Source organism: Chionomys nivalis, chromosome 22, assembly GCF_950005125.1.
Source record: "Chionomys nivalis chromosome 22, mChiNiv1.1, whole genome shotgun sequence".
NCBI classification, from domain to species: Eukaryota; Metazoa; Chordata; class Mammalia; order Rodentia; family Cricetidae; genus Chionomys; species Chionomys nivalis.
In genome coordinates, this window is record NC_080107.1 from 7,434,682 (window position 1) to 7,461,510 (window position 26,829).

The following is a 26,829-nucleotide window of genomic DNA, read 5'->3' on the forward strand; positions in this document are numbered from 1 at the left end:
CCTCAGTTTCAGAAAGATATTTTTCTTCCTTGAAAAAGAAACCCATTCAGTATAGATGCATTCTTAATTCTAAAATTCTCTATACACACGTAAAGCGAAAGAATAGGCCATGGTGTCCACACTTTGAATAGGAAAACTTGAGCAAATGAGCCCCAGGCAACCCTTCACTTACCCCGGTTCTGGTAGAGCTGTCGTCTTTTATAAACCACATGTGTCTAAGGAGGCACTTATCATAAAATATCCCCCATAATACTTATTGCTGCTGCAGTGGAAATGCTAGTTTGTCTATTTCCCATGTCCTCTTTGCAGAAATTCCTTCCATATATTGCCCATATGGTGCATTTAGAATAAATAGAAATGTTTCTTATATTTGAATATTATTTTATGCTTGGCACTGGTACAGAATAATCTCATTGATTTTCCTGGTAACCTGGAGAGGAAGACAGTGTAGGTGCTGTCTTCTCCTGCTCTCTTTTACTGAGAAGGAAAGAAGTGCCGAGGGACCACAGGCCCCAGCGTCAGAAACAGGCTGTTCTGTCTCTCCCTCTGTGTCTCCCAGTCTCAGTCTTGGAGAAGACCCAATGAATAACTTATTTTTTTTTTGCTCTGAACCAAATGAATTGGAGGGGGAAAAGACAAAGAATATGCCATAGTTCATTTTCAGTTACTATTACAAAATACCCAAGATAATATAATTTGTAAATAATAGGGATTTGTTTATTTCAGAGTTCTACAGGCTAATTGGCCCAAGATCATGGTGTGGGCATTAGTGAGGGCCTCCTTGCTACATGGTGTTGTGGTGGAGGCTATCTCATGGTGAGTCAGACCAGATGACATCATAAGGCTTCACCCTCATGATGTCCTCTAACCCCAATTATCTCTGGAAGGCCCCACCTTCAAATGTCATCAGCGTGAATTTGGGGATTCAGTTTCGAACACAAACTTTTGGGGGAATATATTCAAACCAGAGCAGAATGCATATGAATCATCAAAATATCACATTATAATCAGTGAAGCAGACATTGGCATGCACCCTTGTGTTTACAGGCATTTATAACATTAAGTTCAAGTTAGATAGATACGCCTTTCCAGGTCCAAACAGTGCTGAGTGTCCAAAGTCCCCCCACATGTGTGGCAGTTCTCTGGGAGGTGATAGCCTTGAGACAATGGAGGGTTTGCTACTTGCAAGGAGTCTGGCTCCAGAAAAAGAAGAATCGTGAAGGACAGGCTACACAGTCTTCCTACTCCTTACTCGGGCAGATGACCCTAATTTCTCAGAGAGAACCGAGGAGTGGGTGCCACAGCTGGAGAAGGTAGGGAACCTATCATGGGATCCAGAGAAGGAAAAAGAGTTTTTCTTCCTCATAGAATGCCTTGCCTCCTGACCAATAAACAGTCACCCCTGACAGAAGAGAACTGTTTTTCACCGCCCACTCCACAACATTCTCCTTCCTGTGCCTCCTCTTCCTGATTGCCAGGTGCCAAGGCTAAAACACAAACACCATCTTGAATTCTTGGCTTTCCCTTGCTCCCTGTATGAGCTCTGTCCGCATGCTCTTTTGATTCGCACTGAAGAAACCTCAGATCGGTCCATCTTTCTGCATTTCGACACGATGGTTGCCTAGAATCACAATTACACTCAAGCCCTGCTATCTTTCACCTTTCTGTTGAAACTGCTCACTCACAGGCTTGTCTATTTCACTATTTACTGTAGCCAAAAGAATGCACAAGAGGTCTTGGGGAGTTATTAAACTGCCTTCCGGTATGGCAGAGTAGAGGAGGGTCAGGCCAGCTTCTCCAAGGGGTTAGCCATCCTGCTTGCTTTCATTCTGACAGTAGAAGACCGGTCAGCAGAGAGAACACACATCTGAGCTGCCAGGTGTGTGCCCTTCACTATTGGGAAGATCGGCAAATAATTCTTTTCTTCCGTTTACCTTGAGATGCACAACATGAGCGAGCTAAGAAAATGATTTTCAGGGGCTTTCCATTAAGAGAAAATAAACTCTACAAAACATGGCTCTGCCCAAGTTTTTTAAATGAGTATCTTTGTAGAAAATTATGTTTAGTACTGGATGAGCCTTGCGCCTGAACTGCTCATAGAGTGACTAGTGTATGCGCTAGAAGGTAACAGTTTCTCAGCTAGGGATGTGGCCACATTTGCCCCGCCCACATTCATGCTGGAATGGCGATTGGCTGGATCTTGTGCATGTCTTGTACAGTCAAGCACAGCTATTGTGAATTCCTGAGTAAAGTGGCCCTGTCATGTGCAGAAGAGGCTGATTCAGAACAGTCCTCCCTAACCTTCGGCTCTTACAGACATCTCACTAACTCTTTTTGTGACATTCCCCTAACTTTTGGGGGTTGGAGAAGCAGTAATATAGATTTATATTTAAGGCCGAGCACTCCACAGTTGCTTATTCTCTACAGTTTGAATTTCTATATTAATTGCAACTCACTGCCACAAGAAGCTTCTCTAATGAGAGCTGAAAGCTGCATCAATCTATGGGTATAAAAATGTGCATTTAGAGGTAAGTTTGACTTTATGCCCAAACTAAAATAGTTGCAGGTTCTCCCTTAGGGTAATTTAAGGCATATTCAAACAATGGAATCCTGGCCAGGTTTATAGTACCAAACATGAGGTTTTTTTTTCCTTTGAAGCAGGCTTTAAAGCCAATAAGAACAGTTGGTTTCCCCTATAACATTCATGCCACTATTTTTTTTTTTTTTTGAGAAACAGTCTTATTTTATAGTCTTGGCGGCTCTCAGACTTACTGTGTCACCCACATGGTAGAGCTTACAGCAATCGTCCTGCTTCAACCTTTGAGTGCTGAGATTAGAGACATATACCACAATGCCTAGGTCTCTGTTTTGTACTTTGAATAGCCCTTTGTGATTTGTGCAATGTTTGTGGATGTACCATCTTGGTCTGTCCTTATGGCTATGAAAGTTGGAAATTATGTTCATTGACTGTGGAGAAACTGAGACACAGAGAAGGGAGGCAGTCCAGAATTTTGCAATTAAAGAGTAACAGAGCTGGGATATAGAACTGAAAAGTTCAGGTGTATGAAGCACGTTTGTGATACTCTAGGGCATCTTAGGTGACAATGAGCTGAGCCATCTCCTTCCAGGATCATCAGGAAACCGTACTTCATGCTGGCGTAGCTCATGATCAGTTGAGATACACATATAGAATCTAAAAAATATCCTGTTTCAGGCAAATAAAGTAAAATCTGTATTCCAAACTCTCTCTCTCTCTCTCTGGTCATCATTTCTATGAGATTAAACTGTACATGGATAAAAAGATATTTATAACTTGTCCTGTACCTAGTTGTCAGACTTTCAGGGAGTACATTATTCCTCCTTATTAGAGAACAACTATTACCGCTTTCCTCCTGCAGAAATCAATCTTTCCTAACATATCTAGTTACATACCAAAAAAAAAAATGACTTTGATGTTTGTCTGCCAGCTTAGCTGCTGCACATGAATCTACTGATACTTTAATTACTGTCCATGGCCCCATGACTCCACAGTCAGTGCCCAGGCCATGGCCTGACAGGTCTTCTAGTTTTGGCTCTGCCATGGTAGTGATATGGAGGTTTAAATGAATTCTTGTTCTCTTTATCAATAAGACTCAGGAGTCAAAGGCTAGAGTGAAAACCTGCTAGCTCAGAGAGGTTGAGTAGCAATTAGCTGACTTTGCTTTTTGGTCAGAGATACTGCAAGAGATGTCTCTTCCCTCACCCCGGAAACAAAAGGAAGCTTAGACTCTAGTCTCCACCCTTTCCTTCCTGTGTATCTTCTCTCTCCAAATCGCTGGCTTCTATATGGTTAATTCTGGTCAGCTAGCTGCTGAATTTACTCCCGATTCAAGATAAACTTTATTGATAGTCTAGAGTGTCACAGTGTGATCAAAATATCCCGAAACACTGGTTGTCCTCATTCATATAGTTGTTAGCACCCCTGGTTGTGACCCTGGAGACCAGAGTTCACCTCTCTGGTAGGGATAGAAGCTGGCATTTTGCTGTTGGTGGTGAAGCTGTTAAGACATGCTGAAGGGGTTAAGACAGAATAAGCATGAGTTTGAGGCCAGCCTGGGCTGTATCTTTTCTTTGTCCCTGGTGTGAGTGCACAGGTGAAGTCAGGCAAGTAGAGCCAATAGGCAGGCAGGCAGGAACTGGGCATACATACACTCATCCCCCTTCTCTCTCTCCCTCTGTCTCTTTCTGTGTATGTGGTATTTACATATGCACACACATATCTGAAGATCCAGACTAGAAAGAAAACTCGGAAGCGTTTGGCATTGAGGAGAATGTGGCATCCTCAGGCTTTGTGGCAACAGCACACAGTTCATGACTGTGGCCTTCACTTCCTCTTCAAAGCCAACAGAGCAACAGCAGACATAAGCATCCTCCTAATTGCCAGCACCATATATAGCAAGTTAGCCTTCAGAACAGGGACCAGATGAGGCTTGTAATGAGTTTAACTTGCAAATGAAGTGAAATCATTATGGGATTTAATGATTCCTCTGACAAGAGGGTCGCAGCTTTCATTCCCCTGAACAGACCAGGGAAATGTGTTGCCAGGTATCTGTGCCAGTGATTTACACACACACACACACACACACACACACACACACACACACACACTATGCACAACATCCATGTGCAGTGGGCATTATTTACTCCATTTCATGAGTAAAAGCTGAGAGAAACTAGGCAACTTATCTAATAGAAATAACTCATCAATCGTCAAGCCAGGGTGCTAACTCAGATGCTTGAGTCGAAAGCTTGGCCTCTTCCCATCTGGGGTTCCTGTAGAGTCAGAAATATGTGCTCTGGGCCTCTGTCAGCATTGTTGTTAGATGACACTCCAAACCATGAAAGCCCAATCAGAGCGGTAACAAACAGTAGTTCATGTTCAATCTCATGTCCTAAAGTAGAGACAGAAGGCAATGCTGTCTGTCCTTCATGGCAGCTAGTTCAACAATAGCACTCTTCTTTAATCTTGTTTTATTGGCTGACTGGGGAGCTAGACAATTTCAGCCTAGGGTAATTTGGGTTTAATCTTCTTGCTCATCATCTCTGGCTCCTGCCTCATCCTGGCCTTCCTTGACATTCTTCTTTCTCACACTTTCCGGGCAGCCACTACTATCAATGAAGGACACCGTGTTCACCACGAACTTGTGACTTTGATACAATGCTAGTAGGTGAACACTCAGGCATGGTGGATATACTTGGCAGCCCCATTTAAAGGCCTGCCCAGGGTCTGCAGGCACATCTCCAAGCAATCTTCATTTCTTAGGCCCAGGATTTAATTCAGCTTTGTCTGGCCCCCATCCGTCACCCCAGTGGAACCAAGTCCCAGAGTCCATGGGTCCTTTACATCTTTTTTCAGCGGCTCCCCGGCAGCCCCGAGATTCTTTACAAGAGTAAAGTTGACCCTCCAGACTTCATAGTGGTCACAAAACTCATATCCACTGACCAGCTTCAGTTCCTGGTCTGGGTGTGATGTCCTCAAGAGTCTTCATGGGGCCACATAGGTTTGCCACAAGCCCAGTTCCTGGCATACAAAGTATTATGGAAACACTGAAAAACTCCCAATGTAGACTTAAACATTAGCTTCTATTGCTTTTGAAAGAACTTGTATGAGAATAATTAGTAGGTTTTATTCAGTTAGAGATTAGTACTGCAATGCTTTCTTTTTTTCTGAATTTTTTTAGTGCTTCGTTGAAAGCAAAACATTTCTTTTTTTATTGATTTTATTGAGCTATACACTTTTCTCTGCTCCCCTCCCTTCCACTCCCCTCCTCCTTCAACCCTCTCCCGTGGTCCCCATGCTCCCAATTTACACAGGAGACATTGTCTTTTTCTACTTCCCAGGTAGATTAGATACATGCATGCTTGTCCATCTTAGGATCCTCTTTGTTGTCTAGGTTCTCTTGGGTTGTGAATTGTAGGCTGGAGAAACTCACAGTGATCCCACTGAAATCAGGAACAAGACAAGGTTGTCCTCTTTCTCCATATCTGTTCAATGTCGTTCTTGAGGTCCTAGCTAGAGCAATAAGACAACAAAAGGAGATCAAGGGGATACAAATTGAAAAAGAAGAAATCAAACTCTCACTGTTTGCTGATGATATGATAGTTTACATAAGCGAATGTACCTTAGCAGAAAAATTCTACCAAGGAATGTCTACAACTCATAAACACTTTCAGTAATGTAGCAGAATACAAGATTAACTAAAAAAAAAAATTGGTAGCCCTCCTGTACACAGATGATAAATGGGCTGAGAAAGAAATTAGAGAAATATCACCCTTCACAATAGCCACAAATAGCATAAAATATCTCAGAGTAACTTTAACCAAACAAGTGGAACACCTGTATAACAAGAACTTCAAATCTTTGAAGAAAGAAATTGAAGAAGACACCATAAAATGGAAAGATTTCCCATGCTGTTTGGGTAGGTAGAATTAACATGGTAAAAATGGCAATCTTACCAAAAGCAATCTACAGATTCAATGCACTATCCATCAAAATCCCAGCAAAATTCTTCACAGACCTTGAAAGAATGATACTCAACTTCATATGGAAAAGCAAAAAAAAAAACAAAACAAAACAAAAAAAAACAAAAAAAACCCAGGATAGCCAAAACAATCCTATATAATAAAAGAACTTCTGGAGGCATCACAATCCCTGACTTCAAACTCTACTACAGAGCTACAGTACTGAAAACAGCCTGGTATTGGCATAAGAACCAACAGGAGGACGAATGGAACCAAATCAAATATCCAGATATTAATCCACACACCTTCAAACACCTGGTTTTTGACAAAGAAGCAAAAAATATCAAATGAAAAAGAGAAAGCATATTTAACAAATGGTGCTGGTGTAACTTGATATCAACATATAGAAGAATGAAAATAGATCCATATCTATCGCCATGCACAAAACTCAAGTCCAAATGGATCAAAGACCTCAACATAAATCCAACCACACTGAACCTCACAGAAGAGAAAGTGAGAAGCACACTTGAATGCATTAGCACAGGAGACTACTTCCTAAATATAATCATAGTAGCAAAGGCACTGAGAGAAACAATTAATAAATGGGACCTTCTGAAACTGAGAAGCTTCTGTAAAGCAAAGGACACTGCACATGCTTCCTTTAGAGAAAGAATATAATACTATATAAGCTTAAATGTCTGATCACTTTTTGTGTCAATCTGTATTTATTGGTTAGATTAGCGTTACAAGTCAGCCATGGGTATCAAAGTTACAAGTATTCAAATAAAATCCACATGCAGAGATCTGTGAGGAAGAAAAATTACCCTACGAGAAACAGCAGTCTCTGTGCAAGTAAAAGAGTAAGAAGTCAGCATATTAAAGTGTTCAGTTCTCATAATTCATCCAGTTTGGGTACCTCTAATCCTATGGGGGTTAGTGGTTTAGCTGTGGTGTTCCTACTGTTCATGCATGTCTAAAACACGCCTGTAGAATCCTGCAGATTACAGCCCTTGTGTGTGTCAACAGCACACCTCTTAGAATCCTGCAGATTATAGCCCTTGTGTGTGTCAACAACACACCTCTTAGAATCCTGCAGATTACACCTAAGGCAAACTGAGCACAAACATTGGTGCCGGTAGGAGCTTTGGAGCATGCTTTGATCTCCATTGCTTTATTTGTAGCCTTTTATGGGCACAATATAACCCACCAGGAGAATAAATAAAATACCCATGTCCAGCATAAAGAATAAGAAAATGAGCCGGGCGGTGGTGGTGCACGCCTTTAATCCTAGCACTCGGGAGGCAGAGGCAGGCGGATCTCTGTGAGTTCGAGCTAGTTCCAGGACAGGCTCCAAAACCACAGAGAAACCCTGTCTCGAAAAACCAAAAAAAAAAAAAAAAGAAAATGGATACAACTGCAATCATGTCAGCTTAAAACCCAAGGCAATGGCACCTGCCCTGCAGCCTTCTGCCATCTCTCCATAGAGTCATCCCCCCCACTCCCTGTCTGGTACTGCTGTGCTGAATCTAATCGGGTTATTTTCTTACCCTTTTTCCTATGGCTTTGATCCTATGCATGTTTTTCTATCTAATGTAAAATCTCGCTTTGCCTGTTTTTCAGCTCCATCTAAATATAATCACTCCCGATAGATCCATCTAGTTTTCTGCCTAAAATCGTGTTTCTTCACATTAATTCATGTTAAAATCTGTGGCAATGATTTTCACTACCGAAAAATGTTTGTTTTTTACAAAATACATATTATACTTTGTACAGTCTACCTTTGGAGATTTTTGAATTATTGCTATATGTTTTGGTGTGCTGAAGAATGTTGGCATCAACATTTTGCAAATGTATTATGGCTTACCTGGATAAAGCCTACCTAAATTTGTCTTCAGAACCTGGAAATTAATTATTAAATATATCAAGGGAGATCCTGAAGATATTATTAGATTAACGATCTTGAAACGGCAATGTGTGATTCTGATCTTCCCACTTCCCTCCACACTCCAATAACACAGGACAATTCTCCATTTCAAGATCCCTCACCCATGCTGGTACTTGGCTGGCATGACCTCGTGCCCATCTTGTGTAAGCAACTGTAGCTGGTTAGCTATTGAGGGATGGGTGAGACTTTCGTGTCCTGACTCAGCACTTCTCCTAGTTCTGCCTGCTCCATTCCTTCTGCCCCTCTTCTGTGATGCTTTCCAAACCTTGGCTGTAGGGGTTATTATGGATGGGCACCCCATGCCAGTCTCTGCACTTTGGCCAGTACTCTGTATTAGCCCCTGTCTATTGCAAAAGGAAGAGCCTTTGACGCAGGGCGAGAACTGCAATAACCTGTAGATATTAGGATAAGTATTAAGAAGACAGTTAGGCACTGTATCATTTAGAAGAATGGTATTAGTAGGTTCTCCTCTAGGGTTTACAGCCTCTTCGCCCATGGGTTCTTAGCTACCTTTTAGAAGTTTGATCCTGTTGAACAGCCTTAAGTCCAACCATTCAGTGGCTGGCTACAGCTGAGAGATTAGCGTCTTTACTGCGCCAGAGGGCATATCTCATGGAGTTGATTGCAATTATAGTTCTCAGGATTAAAATATTTAAAAAGTTTTGCTAATATGGTTTCTAGAACAGTGGTATTCCTTTGTGTGTTATTTATCCATTGGTTTTTGCTCTTTCAGGATTCTGGGAATTGAATTCAGTGTCTTGTGCATGCGAGGCTGGCAATCAAGAGACTAACATCACCAGATTCCTTTGTAATTTTACTTTGCATTTTCCAAATCATTGAAGTCGGCAGTCATCCGTTTTCCCCAGTGGTGTTGACCCCATTAGCATAATTTACCCATGGTACAAATAGCAACATTTAAAATCCTGGACTTAGCCAACTATTTCACAAAACATCTTTTGAACATACAACTTTCCCAGCATATGGAGACTTTTTCATAAACACATAGTAGGTTAATGTTTAAGCCAGCTTTGGAAAGTAGGGGATCATTTTCTAATTTTTAATCCTTTTTTCCCATAAAATAATTTTGAGACAGAGTCTCACTACTAAGTCTGAGTGGCCTGGGATTCACTCTGTAGACCAGGCTGGCCTCAACTCACAGAGATCTGCCTGCCTCTGCCTCCTGAGTGCTGGAGTTAAAGGTGTACACTACCATGTCCAGCCTTTTCTCCCGTTTTTCTGACCTTTTAAAAATTATGATGGGGGGGATGGGGAGATGACTCTGTGGGTAAAGTACCTTTAGACAGGATTGAGGACCTAATTCAGTTACCCATAACCCACATAAAAGCTGGGCACAGCAGCACACATCTGTAACTACAACACTGGAGGGAGAGCACTGTGAGTAGATCCTAGGGTGACCGGTCCAACCAGAGCAGCAAACTCCGGTTCAGTAGATGTCTTAGTTACTATTCTATTGATGTGTAGAGACACCACGACTAGAGCAACTCTGTGAAAGGAAGAATTTAGTTGGGGATTTGGGGTTTGCTTACAGTTTCAGAGGCTCAGTCTATTATCATCATGTCCGGGAGAATGGCAGTGTGCAGACAGACACTGAGCAATAGCTGAGACCTTTACATTCTGATCTGTAGAGGGATCTATATGTATAAATAAATACACACACACACACACACACACACACACACACACACACACATATATATATATATATATATATATATATATATATATATATATATAGAGAGAGAGAGAGAGAGAGAGAGAGAGAGAGAGAGAGAGAGAGACTGGGCCTAGCGTGAGCTTTTGAAGTCTCAAAGCCCACCCTGAGTAGCACACTTCCTCTAACAAGGCCACACTCATTCCAAATAGGCCACAGCTCCTAACCCTCCTAATCCTTCTCAAATAGGGCCAATGCTTGGTGATTAAGCATTGGAATATATGAGTCTATGAGGCCATTCTTATTCAAGCCACCAGAGTAAGAAACAAAGTTTGAACATGGTTGGCAGGGAAGTGATTGAGGAAAAACATCCTAAAGTCAACTTTTGGCCTCCACGTATGTACATACAGAAAAGTACACACACACACACACACACACACACACACACACACGACAGTCGGTAGATTTGATATTTCAAAGACACTATAAACAAAAACTTCAAATGCAAGATTGTATTTATTATTATTATTATTACTGTTTTTTCTAGACAGTATTACCCTGTAGAACTGTCCTAGAACTTGCTCTATAGACCAGACTGACTTCAAACTCAGAGATCTGCCTGCTTTTGCCTCCCAAGTCCTGGGATTAAAGGTGTGCACCACCACCGCCCAGTGTAAGGCTGTAATTTAAAGGGGTTTATGTGTCATCATGATGTTCAGAAGAGTTCTTATGTAAGCTCCTACACGGGAGAGCAGTGTTCCCAAAGACAGCTTGTTTATAGAATTCTCTGTAGGACAGTCTTGGCTATCTCTAGTGATGCTAAATTACACTAAAACAGCTTCATTTTATTTTCACTTAAAATACCCAGCTTCAGAGCTTGTTCATTTAGGCTGCCCCATGTGGCACTCTGTCTCCTTAAATCCCTGCAGCAAAGTTATGCGGCTATTGTCTTCCAGTTCACAAACAGAGTCTATGGTTTATCAACTATATCAAATCCTTTAATAACCCCAATTTCATCAAAGTCTTATATCACCCACCCAGGTAGAAAACATGAGCATGGGGCGCTGTGTTTGCAAGTCTACCACATTCTCATTTCCTGCTGTGAAACCCTGTTCTCCAGGAATGATCAGTGTCAAGATCAGGGCAGTTGTGATTGCTTGCACAAGATCTCCCAAGATTACATTCACTAACAACATTGCCCTGTGGAAGGGAGGGAGGGGCTTCTGAGGCACATGAGGTACTACCTAAGCCACGCAGAAGGGGCTCACTCACTAGTCAGCGTGAACAGAGAAGTAGGTAGGTGAGGCTCACCCACCTCTGAGGCTAGATAATCAGCTAATGGTTGGAGAGGCAGTGGAGACATTGTCTTTGATGGCATAGTCGCCTTTAGGGCAGTCCACACTTCTGTAGGTGACTCCCCATCCCTGCTCCAGTAACTAACCCCAACTGAACTCCTTGGCTCTCCGAGCTAGACTTAGGAGGACGTCTCCCTTTGGTCTGTTGCAGGTGCTGCAGCTGAAGTCAATAAATGGAGGTTTGTTTACCTTTCCCAAGGGAAAGTCATGCAATGCCTTCTTTGAACATAGGATTAGAATCTTCCATTATTCCTTTAAGATTAGCTTAATTATGTGACTTAGTATACCACTATATCCCTATGAATCTGTGAGAGTTTGCCCTGCCACCACTGTAGGTGTATGCCTCTTGAGGAAGTGTGGTAGTTCAAGTGTAATTGGCCCCCAAAATCTCTAGAAAGAGTGATTTTGGTGAGGTAGGTGTAGCCTTGTTGGAGGAAGTGTGACACCGTGGGGGTGGGTTTTGACTTCTCTTTTGCCCAAGCTTCCCTTGATGTGATGCTAAAACCACTTCCTATTGCTCGCAAGCTGGAGGACTCTCAGCTACTTCTCCAGCACCATGTCTGCCTGCATGCCACCATATCCTGCCTTGTTGATAATGGATTTAACCTCTGAAATGTAAGCAAACCCCAATTAATTGGTTTTTTTTTCATAAGAGTTGCCATGGTCATGGTGTCTCTTCACAGCAATAGAAACCCAACTAAGACAATGGAATGAATAAGACCAAAAATAGCATAATATTTTTTTCTTATTTGAACAATTTCTTCAGCATTTATCTTTAACCAGTTGACAATATTGCCAATAACATTTATTGAGAAACGTTTCTTGCTTTAAGAGAAACTACTTAGTATCGCAGCAATCCATCTTATTTGAAGCACAGCAGGTCCTCTTTTGAGGAGACTATGGACAGTTTCTTCTACTCTTGTAGGACTTTTCTTGTCAATAGGATAGTTTTGGAATTTGGGGATCATAGTCTCAAGAAAGAGACTTTTAGACTTCTAAATTTTCTGTTTATCATGGAGATCCTGGAGTGTTGTAACTTCTCCTTCAAGGAGACCCAAGACTGAGAAGGAGAGGATTCAGGGATCCAGGGATGTAAGGACATATACTGATCCCAATGACACCCCCCCCCCCGAGGTTGTAACGTGGTAACAGCTGCTTTTTACATCTTTTTCACATGCTCAGTACCTCGCTGTTTCTAACCCAGGCTGTCAGGACTTGTTTGTGCTATTTGCATCCAGACTTACGTCAACCAGTCCAAATTATAGTATTTTTTTTTTAGAACAAATATAAGCTACTGCTAATTTTCAGTTTCCAGTTTTGGTCCTTTTGGAAAATCAAGATGCATTGTTATATAAGAGGTTGCGATGTTTAACACCAAAGTCAGAGTCAGTCTGAGTTGAAAGATTCCTTTGACATATTAGGACATTGCCCAACTATGCTATCTTTCTCTTTGTTTTCTGCTCCAGTTCAGACAATAGCATCAAGTTCCTCTAGTCATCTATGCAGCATTTCAACTGGGTCTAATTTTTATGATGAAGAGCTTTATTCCCAGGGTGATAACAACTTTAAAAAGAAACAGACAGAGCCACTTAGTTTCAGGCTAGCTTAGACCCATTTCTATGTTTCTAAACGACAACATGCAATGATGTGTATTTCTTATGGTTATGTTATTTGTTAGGACTGGTCCATCTCCATCTTGGCAGCAGCCATCTGGTATACCTTACAATCCAGTAACATGAAGTCCTCTTTCTTTGGATGGAAGTTTTGAAGCTGTAGCCCAGTCCCGGATGGTTATCCCCACACCCTCTGGAAGCTGTGTTAACTCAACTGCTTCCTAAGTCACTTTTCTTTGTGTAACTTTCCTCATGTTATAATAAAAAATCACTTATAATACATGAAATAATAACCTATGACTTTATGTGGTAGTTACGAATTCACCATACTATAATCAATTTTCCTTTAAATATTCAGGTATTATTCAATTTTTCTTATTATAAATTCTTAGAAACGAAACTAGTGAATTGATGAGTATAAAACTTAGACGTCTTTGTTACTAATTACTCAATTCTTCTCCATATGTATTTTATATTATCACCAGCAAGGTATAAATGTAGGTAGCTTACTAAAACTGAAAGTAAATAATGCCATCTGGGCCAGAGATGAGTCAGTAGGTGCAGGTGCTTGCTATAGAACTGATGACGTAACTTTGATCCCTGGAACCTCAGAGGTGGATGGAGAGAATGGACTTCTGCAAGCTCTCCTGTGACTTCCACAAATGTGCTGTGGCATCCACGAGTCTACACACACACACACACTCGCATACATCTTTCTAGTCTTTTAGCTTTTCCATTTTAAAATAGTTTTTACTATTTTAATTATTGTTGTTTTGAATCCATTTTAATATCCAATAATATCTGTTTTTGTTATGTTCAACAAGAACCATGATTGGAAACCTTTAAAAATACATTTTGTTTTAAGTTGTGGTGAAACATGTTTCAGAGACTTGAAAAGTATGCTTTAAATAAATGGCTTTTGGTTAAACATTAATAGTAACTTCAATACAACTTAGAAATGAGGTTAAATATATGATGTTGAGAATTACAGTAATTTGGCATGAGTGTGGGAAATATTGGGAGCATGCTGACAGAGCAGTTTACAAATCAATTACATTTGGGGGCCACTTTTCAGAATGTCTCATGGGCTATGGTAAAAAAAATGGTTTTCAAGATATGGTGCCCGAGTGGCCCTTTTTGGATTTTAATGAGTGGATAACACCAACTCTGCTGGCCGACCCCTGACTTCTGTGCAGCGCTGTCTTGATCTTGGTGTCCCTGTGTCTCTTGGATCCTAACCATTTGTCAAGCATCTGACCCACAGCTCTGTGACAATCACACCCTTGTCATATCAACAGGCTTCCTGGCCTTTCCAGCTCCAACTCACACCCTAATTCATTGACATTCTTGAATTTCCCACTGTAAAGGGAAGAGAGGTGGCATCTCTTTCCTTAGCTGACTCTTTCTGCAGCTCCCCTTCAAGTACTTTCTCCATTAAAGCTGAATGAGCACAGGCTGGCATTTAACTCTATAGCACATTCGCCACGGATCTGTGTCGATGCTCGTGGGATCCAGCAAAGCAACTTAAGAATTTATCGTTTTTCTCTTTCCAACCTCACCTGCGCTTTGTGTTCATCTGTACGGTGGTTCCTCCGCCTTCACACAGTTTCTGCCCTGAGGATGTATTTATGGCGAGACAGATAAATAATAAATGACAGCAGGACAGGATCAAGAGGAAGAGCCCGCTAAGAGCAGGACAGAGAACTAGCATCAGCGCCGACCAGCTGACTTCAGCAGAACTGAAGGGAGTGACGTTCCTCAATGGCACATGACAACTGTGATTGTTCCAAAACCTCATATTAAAAGTTTTTATGGAGTCTGCTAACCGCTAATTCAATTTGGACGGCTTAAATAGAAGAAAGCTCACTTTGTGTTTCTCGGCTGGGGCTGACCTTACCACACACACAGACGGCCTCACATTAACCGGGCTCCTGAGTCAGACTGAAGCTTCCAAAATCATGAAGGACTGTTGATGATATTTCCACATCCAGACCACTACACATTATTTATGAAAGGATTCAATGACAAGACTTTTGCATACTGCAACAACACTTTGCAAACACACAGCAAGAGCGACAGTGCTAATTTTGTTCTTTGCCCAGCCGGAACCTAATTAGAAGGCACAAAGCTCCAGCTATCACGTTACCGTGTGTGATGTCTTTGTTTTTATGGGGTATAATCTGAAGCCTTTCACCAATTCACAACAATTAGTTGTTCTTTCTACAGAGAAAGACAGGACATTCCAGATCATTAAAAACCGACCAAAAACTATAGAGTTTTGTCTCTCAAGTGTCTTATGGACAAGAGTGTCCAGCAATAAGTTACCATGGCAACGAGATTGTCCCTGTTAGGGTCACTATTGCTGTGATGAAACAGCATGACCGGAAGCAACTTGGGGAGGGAAAAGATTTTGGTTTACACTTCCATATCACTGTGCCTTACTGAAGGAAGTCAGGACAGGAACTCAGGCATGGTATGAACCTGGAGACAGGTGAGGCCCCGCAGGAGTGCTGCTTATTGGCTTGCTCAGCCTGCTTTCTTTCATAGCCCAGAACTACCAGCAGAGGGATGGCACCACCCACAATGGGAGGAGCCCTTTCCATCCATCACCAATTAAGAAAATGCCTTACAGTCTGACCCTAGCTCAGTCTTCTGGAGGCATTTTCCTAACTGCGGCTCCCTCCTCTCAGATGACTCTAGCTTGTGCCAGGTTGACGAACGACCAGCCAGCGCAGAAATGCTTCTGTGCACGGACACCGAATGACTTCTTACTAATTGATGAACCAATAGAAGCAATTTCCTTTGGTTTCTGGAGAGTCTGGAGATCAATTGGCTGTAGTTTCAATGTATTATTTATTTTATGCTTTGTGTCTCTGTTAGTCTGTGTATTCCACAATGCCATAAAGTGTTTGACAATAGTGTAGCGGAAAGGTGGGACTAGCACGGTGTTCACACCTGGTGAGGTATTCCCACGTGTTATGAAGTCACACAGGCATGTCCATGAAGCCTTCAAGGGAGAGTTGACATGTATACAACTAGTGAATTTGTCCTGAAAACTCTGAAGTATTATCGATAGTCTGTTTCTGTCAGAGCCAGAGACCAGTGGATTTTAACACTGACAAACAGCCAGAACTCAGATACCTGGAGTTACCCCACCCACCACCAACTGGGATTTAACTGCTCTGGGTGGAGCTGCGGCATCAGCTTCACAAAGAGTCCCAGGTAATTGCAGTGTTCACACAGGTTGCCAGGGCTGTTCTCTCTATGCACACGTGAAAGTACCCACAGAGTGGACACGCCCTATATACAGGCATGTGCTGTAACTAAGGGGCTCAATCGTTTAGAATCAAATTCACTTGAAATCGCCACAGAATCAATACAGTGTTTTATAATTGCCTGCTTCCTCGCTTGCTGGTTCTGAAAGCAAAGTTACTGTTGTGTGGATGTCAGACTTGATAGTTTGAGCACCTTGGATTTGAAAGGCCATGTGTGGCACATGTGGGGTTGAGAGTGTGGTTTAAAAGAAAATCATCCTTATGGAAGACAGGGTGGTTAAGATGCATTCTTGTTTGGATGATGAGCATAGGAAAGCTTTCTGTAAAATACTGAGGCGAGAGGACCCCACACTCACCTACAGCCCAAAACGAGATCGTACACAACTCACTTTTACCATGAATCTGAGGCCAACCTCCGGCCAAGCCCCGGGGTGATTTTCTTAGATACTTTTTCTTAGAGCAAGGCAGGGATCTTTGACTTAAAGACTTTATATTTTTCTCTCCTTGATGATAAACTACCTGACCAAGCAACTTAAGCTAGGAGAGAGCCATACTGAATCAGAGCCACAGAGAGTCCATCTCGTCTTAGGTTCAGTAGATTCTGGGCCAGGACTGAGGTTGATCATTTCCATAGCTACAGCATGTGCTACAGAAAAGGGCTTTGTCACCCCAAGGTTTCAGGAAGTGGAGGAAAAGGAGTGAACTATGAATCGAGTCTTAACCTTCAAAGCCACATCCCTCACGGTCCACTGCCTCCAAATCACCAGTACTGTTTGAAGCAGTGATTTTCATCTATGGTGGTCAAATGACCCTTTCACAGGGTCGCTTAAGATCATCAGAAAACACTGATACTTGCATTATGATTTATAACAGTAGAAAAATTAGTTATGAAGTAGTAACAAAAATAATTTTACGGTTGGGGTCAGCATACATGAGGAACTGTATTAAAGGATTGCAGCATTGGGAAGGTTGAGAAACACTGGCCTAAAATTTCTCCAAAAGGCACAACCAGCTGGAGACCAATCATTTAACACATGAGCCTGTGAGGGGAGGGGGAACACGTCATCTTCAAACTCTGAGGCTTTTTATGTACTCTCAGAAACATGTTCGGGGGGCGGGGGCTGGTGGGCATGCGCAGACACAAAGAGTAATCAGTGGCAGCTCTTTCTCAAGGACCTGAAAGCTCAGAGGGCAGAGGTTGTTTTTCTAGAGCCCAAGTGTATCTTGAGGATAGGAGCCCAATCTTCAGAATGTGCCTTGGTACCAGGCTGAACTAAGAATCTCGTGGAAGATCTTAAGTCACAAATCTACAGACTTACCCTTTTCTAGGTGGGAAGCGCAGTTCAATTATTTTGCTGAAAAGGAAAAAAAAAATGGACTTTGCCTTTTTGACGTTGTCTTTTTAAATGATAAAAATCTTAGCTAGGTATCACATAGAAAGAGTCGGTCTGCCCAAAGAGCGCCTTGAACTCTCTGCTTATGAAGAACAGTTATACTCAAAACATTTGATATGAAAAAAAATATTATGACATGAAAATTCTTGAGGCAAGGAGAGGCTACACCAATTATGAGAAACTCATTCCAGATTTTAACAGTCTTGTGAAAGGAGCCTTACCTGAAGTTCTTAGATGCTGCTGGGGTGGATTTGTTCTTGTTCCCTGGTCCTTGGGGAGATGAATATAAATGGAGTACCATTGCCCTCTGATGCTGCTCCGGAGGCCTGGAGGCATTTGCTAGGCTTCTGTTCAGCTTTCCAATTTTAGGAGCAAATAAGATCAAGGTCATGGGCTCCGTGCTGATGCTGCCTCCTCCATACTTGGCTGTCTGTGGAACTTTGCTGACTTCTAGAGAGCTTCGGGTGAAAAGTGATTGAGCAATATTCTTGTTCTTACTGAGACAGGCTTTACTTTCTTTTCCAAGTTTCTTTGACCAAAACAATGCACACACACACAGGCACAGACACACACACACACACACGCGCGCGCGTGTGCGCGTTTTAGGGACATCTCCATAGGTTGAGCACCGCTGCTTTAGACAATACTGGCTATTTAGAGGCAGTGGACCATCAGGGATGTGGCTTTGGAGGCAAGACTAATTCATGGTTCACTCTTTTTCCTCCACTTCCCGAAGCCTTGAGGTGACAAAACCCTTCTCTGTAGCACATGCTGTAGCCACAGAAATGACAACCTCAACCCCAGCCCAGAATCCCCTGAGCCTAAGACACAGATGGACTCTCTGTGGCACGGATCCAGCATGGCTCTCTCCTCCTTTAAGTTGTTTGGTCAGGTAGTTTATCATCAAGGAGAGAAAAATATAAAGTCTTCAAGTTGAAGATCATCCCTGTCTTGCTCCCAATATCTGAGAGAAAGCACCCCAGGGCTTCCTTTGGAGATGAGTTTGGCCTAGGCCTACTGGTTGGTAGAAAAGAAACTTTTCTTCAGAGATGCAGGCCTTTATAATGGTGCAAAGGTCAAGGCAGAAGATCCAGACCTGTTCCAGACAGAACTTGTGAGTCCAGCCCACCGCAGTCCACTCTGCTGATACACAACCCCGGAATACATGCTGTTCTTCTTTCCCCTTCATTTTTAGGATTTCCACATCAATGCATTCTTCGGTCTTGTTCCTTATTATTATTTATTATTTTGATAATTCTTGCATGCAGAGATTTTAAGATGAAAAGTTTAGCGTTGACTGGTTCAGTTTGGGATGGGTTGGAAGGCAGACGTCAGCCACTTTGAAAATGTACTGACATGTCGTCAGAGCGGAGAACCCCTGGGGCAGGGGCCAGAAGTGCACCCTACTTTGCTTAGGAAATTGATTTTGTTCACTTCACACATAGATCGCACCTCTGTCTCAACTTCCCTATCCCAGGAAATGACGTTTCTACTTGCACACTTCTCAGATGAAAACTCTCGAGGCTCGATTTTTCCCCATTGTGCTTCCTTCCCCAGCAACCCCTCAAGTCCTGTGCTCCACCTTCTCTCCCCTCACCTCTCTGCTGACTTTCCTGTAACCCTCTTGGCCTTTCCTAACCCAGAGCATCTCCAGGCTTTAGCTCATGACTTCCTACCAGGTAGCTGCTAGTCCGATTCTATATCAGATCCAAAAGGTTCCTGATTTCTAAGAACGGTCTTAATTTTTAAAAGTAAATTTAAACATTTAAAGAACAGTTCATCCATCTTTGTGGGATCTTCACGTCATACTGTATTTGCTTTGTAGACCTTTTACATAAGTGAGTTAAATACGTTTTTATTACACAGCACTTAGTTAAATATGCCTTCATACAATACAATTTCATTTTCGATGTTCTAAAATATGTTATGTAGTGGAAACATAATAATGTTTAAGATTTCCATGCCTTCAATTTAGGGAAGTAAAAAAATTGAAGATTAAAGCTGCTTAGAATTTATAATACTTGGGGAGCTGGGTAGATGAGTCAGTGGTTAAGAGCTCTGGCTGCTCTTCCGGAGGACACGGGTTCAACTCCCTGACCCACATGGCAGCTAACAGCTGTCTGTAACTCCTTTTCCAGGGGATCCAATGCCCTCATATACCTGCAGGCACAATGTACATAAAAAGAAATTATAATACTTACAAAATTAGATTTGTTATATATTTTACATGTGTTAGTGTTTTGTCTGAGCATGTGTGTGTGCATGGGGTGGGGTTGCTGGGAACTGAACCCAGGTCCTCTGCAAAAGCAACAAGTACTCTAAATGACTGAGTCCTCTCTCCAGCCCCAAGAATTTGTAATAATGTGATAGACCTTCAAGCAGGACTCTTTCCCTAAAGAGAACTTCCCCATATTCACTCTTTATAGGGATCCTCCTGGCATCTAGAAGTCAGGGCCGTGAGCAGGAGCTGCTCTCATTCAAACCTCTTTAGCATATGCAGTCAGCCATCATGGCGATAGCCGGACGTAGGGACGCACGCTCCAAACATTAAACACTGTCTAAGCCTCTCGCTCCAAACATTAAACACTGTCTAAGCCTCTGCAAAGTTTTGCTTATGAATTAACAGTCTTTCCCTTTACCCTTCATTACCAGGACAAACAGAGGAGCCATTTGGTCATATATTGTAGTAATAAAATCAAATCCCCTTAAGAGAAAGGTAAACAAAAGGGAAACCCGTGTCCATTATGTCTAGCTCCACTGCGGCTCTCAGGAGAAGCTGGGAGACGATCCCATTAACTCAAAGTTCTCAGACCCAGCTGCTGTCGGGTTACGCCTCAAAGGTTAAATTTCTATATTAGGCCAAAAGGTCCGTCTCTCCTGTGGATCTGACCTGGCGTTCCCTCCTACTCTCTGTTGAACCGCACGACAGGACAGAAGCAAAGGGGGCTCAATCAGAGCCTCCACAGCAGACCAGCAGCGCCGCAATGCCCGTGTCCTAGTGGTTGATATAATTCCTGCTACCCATTTGACACGAGCACCTATATCCTTGGTGCTACGCATCCTTCCCAAGGCATCACGTCAGAAAACGATGATGATATCTCGACTCAGTCATGCTAAATTTAATTACTCGTCTAAGATGGAATCTGCCAGATCTCTTCATTACAGAGCATATATTAGCATTATCATTAGTAAGTACATTATCATTAGTAAGTAGCCTTTGAAGACCGTGCGAATGCCTGTTTAATATCCTTCACCTAAGGGTCTTAGCAGTCGTTGATGACCCTTGCTCACGACAGTAGTTTTACTGGTAGTTGGCAAAAGATATTACATAACTTATTTATCCTATATCTTTTAGCTGGCATTCTGTTTCTCTCCTCCCTCATTCCTTTTTAGAACTATTTTTGAAATATCAGAATGGGTGCATAGATTTTTTTCCATAATAATTCTAATTAAAAATAAAGTAATTCTTTCTTGAATGTTTCAATATTTTTTTATGTATTTACTACATCACTTTCTCACATAATATTTTATATCCAGGTATCATTATGAAATAACATATTTTGTTGAGTGGAACACAATGGAGTTCCCTTAGAACCCCGGCCCCTTTTCCTTTCATTAGCGGGGCTCACAATGATGGTGATGATCTACCATCTATTTTCCTTTGGTTCTTTAAATACAAAATCAAATCCATTTATTGAGAATAAAAGCTGGGGGCAGGAGGGCCTTTCCCAGTGACATATGAACTCACATTTCCCCTTTGTCCCTCACCTCCCGGCCCTTGCAATGAATGCCTTCTCTGGCTTCTTTTTAGGACCGAAGATTCAATGACGAGATTGACAAGCTCACTGGGTACAAGACAAAATCACTCTTGTGCATGCCAATCCGGAGCAGCGACGGTGAGATCATCGGTGTGGCCCAAGCAATAAATAAGATTCCTGAGGGTGCTCCATTTACGGATGATGACGAAAAAGTAAGACTTCACGCCTTGCATGATTGGTACTTTCCATTCTGCTCACAGATTGCAGCTCTCCCTGAAAGGACGGGAATTACGTGAATAGTCTTCGATTAGCCTATTCACAGATCTGAGAGCTTTTCCCGAGTTGTACGAAATGTAATGGGAGGCTTTTTTAGCATTTCAGAGAATGTGGTATAATTGAAAATAATCGCTCCACTTTTTTTTTAAAAGCCTGCTTCTCATTACAAGTTCCAATAGTATTCTTGCTATTGCTTGGTCTTTATTTGCCTTGTAAGACAGCCTTTAAATTGTGAACAGCACCATGACCATACGTGACCCAAGGGAGGGCAGAGAGTATGGGAAGATCACTGCGCTTCAAAAACTCAGCATTTTCTCTTACCGTTTTTATAACTGTGACGGAGAAGCTCTTTTCTTACTTCTTACATAAAAACCTCAATAAAACGAGGGTCATTTCATTGTTATTGTAAATCACTAGTAAAGGGAGCATCCGTTTTGGTTCTGAAGAACAAGTGGCTTTGGCAGAAGTCACGTACTTCTCGTTCTAGAACTTTTAAGTTCCTCTACTAATGTTTTACTGCAAGCCATGCCTTGAAGGGCTCTTCAGGAAGTGGAGGCTCTGGCTTTGGGACATTTACCTTCCTACTGAATAGAAACTGGTGGGAGTGAAAGCAAACTTCCTATCAGTTCGTCCATGTTGGATGACTGCTATACTGCTATTTGATTGGAAACTTTATGATGTAGCCTTCCGGATGAGGCTCTCCTATTTGCCAGTGCCAGCTGTTAATAGTCCCTGAAGGCAACGGCGGTGGCGCAGAAGGTCAGTGTGAAATGTGACCCTGGGAAAACGGGAAGGGTTTAGATGATCTGAGTCCTTCGCTGAGGTCCTTTCTGCGGTGGGATCGAAAGAACTCAGATCTTTGTAAGAGTACAGAAGCTCACAGAACCTCGGGTGACTTCCTGTCATTCTGCATGTGAAACACATGGGTTGGGATCACAGGAGGTAGGTGGGTAAATCCCACGTGTTTTGTGCCACCCGAGGTGGGAGGCAGCAACATGTTCTGGAGCGTGCGGGATGTAGGAGAGAGAGGGCACCAAAGGGCTTTCTCGGAAGAGATGACATCTTGTCTCTGAGTCAAGAATAGGTTTCAATGGACAGAACTAAGAGAGACAAAAAAAGCGTTTAGAAGCCAGTTCTCAATAAATGGTGGTGGCTTCAAAGACCTGTGGCTGTCCAACACCAAGAAAACGTGATGGTGAGGGCTCAGCCCTACACAAGTTGTACATCGCCCCTTGTAAGGCTCAAGGAAGCTTGTGGAAGAGGGGCAGGAAGAAGGTAACAGCAAGAAGACAGGGGAAAAAGCTGTGCTTTAGGCAGGACCTGGCCACTGTAATAATGAACCCACAGCAACTGTAGTCACTGACACTTGGCCTGCACAAGACTGGCCCTGCAAATATGCGTGCCCCTTACTGCTGAACTATTGGCGAGATGGATTCTTAGAGAGGAAAAGCCATTGCTTTCAGTTGTTATCCACTGGTAAGCCCAGCAGGCTCCAACAGAGAGCTCTAAATCCACAGGGATATAAACTCTCAATCCATGGCGACACAAATAACCCCGGCTAAACTCTGTGAGTCAGAAAGCAAAACAAATAGATGGAAACATAGTAGTAAATTTATTGTGCGATTAGCATAATATTTTTTGTCCCCTTACCGTAAAATTCCATTTTTTAAGATTTCAAGTTATATATGGCGCAATTTTAAAACACTTCAATGTATGAAAAACAGCAAAAACTTCAAGGTACACAAAAATTAAATATATCCATTTAGAGATATTCATGTACTTAATGTTACAGCAAATAAGAATGTATTTTGTTTCTTGAGAGTTCTATGCCTGTGACTCGGTGGCTGTATGTGGTTCATGTGATAATTGTTGGGAGAACTTGGAAAGGTCATTGGTTTCTCCTCTGGCGTAGGGATCATCGCCCGACAGATGGTCATCCAGCCCCGTACTAAAGCTTTCTCTTCAGTGGCTTTAATGATCTCGTGTTCTTTAAAACTCTTGGATAATTAGCAAGAATTTAATTTGCAGAGAGTTTTGTGTGAGTCCTAATCTCCCATAAGCATGTATTCATCATTCCAGCTACACACGGCAAATTACCAGTTTGGCAGTTCACGCTGAAGGTTCACATAAAGGCAGGCCATGTAGAAGGGATGACTAGAATTTTCTGGTTCAATTCATGGGTCCTAAGCAAATGTTCCTGCTTTCCAGGGCTATGCATGAGCTACTTGATTTAGGTGGTAAGATTAGAGTCTTCGTGTGCAATTAACTCATCACTTTGTTCTTCAGAGGTAGTAAAGGGAGACATTATTTTTCCAGACTAAGATTATGAGTCGGATAGAAGCAAACCTTGGTGATCTATTAAGACATTTGTCACCAGCATGGCAGCTAGGAAATGGCCCTGCATGTAGGCTCTTATCTATCCTTTCAGGCTGTGCACACTTTGGCAGCAAAGGTGTCACCTCTTGTCACGTCGAATAAAACAGAACGTGTCTGGTTCAGTGGCTTTCCAATGGCAAATGTGTAACAGTCTTAGCCTGAAATTCTACTTTGGTTGTTGATATGGGGTTTCTTAGCCTGTGGTTACCTCCTCTCAGCTCATAAATCAGAGCATACAGCCAGCCTGATACGTTCATCCTTTAGAACCGAGATGCTGCCAGCACAGCCCAGCTGCTGGAGACTGGCCATGTTCCAGAACTTGTTACTGGTAGTGTTACCCTGCCAGCTGGCATTGAGGGAGGTGCCCGGACGGCTCTAATGGGTCTCTGTAGAGGCTTGAGTTTGCTCTGAGACGTAAGCATGAGATTCACAGACAGATAATGGGGAGGAGTTCATAAAACCTTGACCTTACACTTCAAAAGTCCGTGAGGATGATATTTAGCAACTATGCATTGTCTAAGGCACAAGAAATATCAGGTTCATTGTGTTGGGGAGGGGAATGTTGAGTTCATTATGCCAAAAGAATGACAGGTTGGTGGTCTCAGAAAGACAAACACAATTCATGCAGGCTACTAACACAAGGTTAGTTTCTTTTGATTTTGATATCTTTAGACATGGTTGCAAGATGCAGTTCTACCATTATAGCCAACTCCCAAACAACTAGTCACTTTCATAAAGCAACTTACTGAGAACAAAGATAGATGGATTTCTTCTTCATCTTCTGAGTAGTTTCTGCAAAAGATGCGACGTAAAAGACCTTTTCTAATAGTTTCATAAACCATTAATCTACAGCAGTGGTGTTCAACTTGCCTAATGCTGTGACCTTTTAATATAGTTCCTTATATTATGGTGACCCCCAACTAAAAAATGATTTTTGTTGCTCCTTCATAACTGTAGCTTTGCTACTGTTATGAATTGTAATGTAAATATCCGTATTTTCCAATGGTCTTAGATGACCCCCATGGAAGGGTCATTCGACCCCCAAAGTTACGACCCACAGGTTGAGAACTGCTGATCTGCAGGGACACACTGTAACACTTCCACCAGGAGAGTTTACTGTTTTTCTGCTAATATTTCATTGCTTTTAAAATGCTGAAATATTAAAGGAGCGGTGCATCAACTGATTGCAAAAAATGCCCTCTGCATACTCATCCTTTATTTTCATTTTTTTTGCTGCATGCCAGCTAAGCTTTCTGAACATGTTGCTATAAAATTATGATTAAATATTAGTGTTCAGCAAAAGAGCCCAAACGTCCTGGCAGATGGCTTGTGGTTTCAAGTTGTATTTGATCAGTAAGATCTTAGTCCAGGGAAAAATTTGGATCAAATCCCATAACTTGTTAGTATTTTATCTCCATTTAAACCATGGTCTAGTCATGCATTTTAATGGTGATTGTCCAGGGTCCATATAGTCACGGTCAGAGCATGAGTGGCCAGTTCATCGAGGCCCTTGCCTTCACTGGACGGCATCTGACCAAGAGTTTCAAAATAACCAAGATTTGCAAGAAAGTTGTTTACCACCACATTCCTGTCAGAACTCAGGATGAATTTTGGTTCTCTCTGCCTGCTGGAGAAATACTGCTGTGGCCTCCTGCCTCTGCCTTAGGCACAGTCTACCTCTGGGTAAGAAAGCAAGTGTGTGCCTGCCAGTCCGACACCCAGTGAAGACCGCAATACTCTGCCATTTTGTCATGATGCCTTGGGTCCCCGAGGTCACACCTTTGCATATCCTCCCCGTGGACTACAGGGTGCCCTGTTTCTCCACTTGTCTTCACAGCCTAAGTCAAATCCATCATTGGACCTCAGTAGGGTCTAGACAAAAGCATTCTGGTTTGTCGTTCGCCATGGTCCTTAGTACCTTACATTTTAGCTCCCCCCCCCCCCAGGTATCCCCAAATGATTGCAGTTGAATTTTAACAATTTGTTAAGAAATAGAAATGATCAAATAGTCAAAAATTTTTAAAAATCAATATTACGATTGGACAAAATGGATGTGTCTGCATGGTGTGGGCTTAGGATCTAGGTCAACTGACAGCCTCGGGGAGAATATGTTACCTTCCTCCGATGGCTAATGTGGGGATGGCTGTAGTCCATGGAATCTACGTAAAGATGGAAGGAGAGAACCAGATATGTCAAGTTCTGACCTCTGCAAACACACACCTGCTGCGGGAGCACACTCTGCTCCTTCAGCCAATAGCCTTTAAGATACCAGCCCACTGGGACATGGTCTCTTATACTTTAAAAGCAGCAGGAACTGTGCGTTAGCTCTCTTGCTTCCAGCTCCCCTTCTGGCTGCTAGGCTCTCTGTTTCCTGTTTGCGACGAGAGGACTGTTGATGGGAATAGTGATCTGTAAGTTTTTCCCCTTAAATAAATAACCCCTATAATTATCCATAATTCTTAACTGGTGTGGTATTGTTTTTGCGGCTTCACACCCACAATCATATACACATAATGACAGTAAGTAAAACCTAGAAAGCTGTCATAAATAGTTACTGGCTACGACTCAACCTGCTTCCTTTTCTCTTTATTCCAGGAGCTCACTTAAAGTGTCTCTCTAGGCAACCTTATATACCATACTTGCTTTATTTTTATGCTTTATTTT

General features: G+C 42.2%; 1 protein-coding gene across 1 annotated transcript in view; it reads left to right on the plus strand.

Moving 5' to 3' along the window:
- Pde11a (phosphodiesterase 11A) overlaps positions 1-26,829 on the plus strand; it is a 270,583-nt gene that overhangs the window by 18,142 nt on the left and 225,612 nt on the right. The window contains exon 2 of the mRNA XM_057754935.1: positions 21,567-21,725. Coding sequence (XP_057610918.1) covers positions 21,567-21,725 — 159 coding nt within the window. The remainder of the gene's footprint in view (positions 1-21,566; positions 21,726-26,829) is intronic.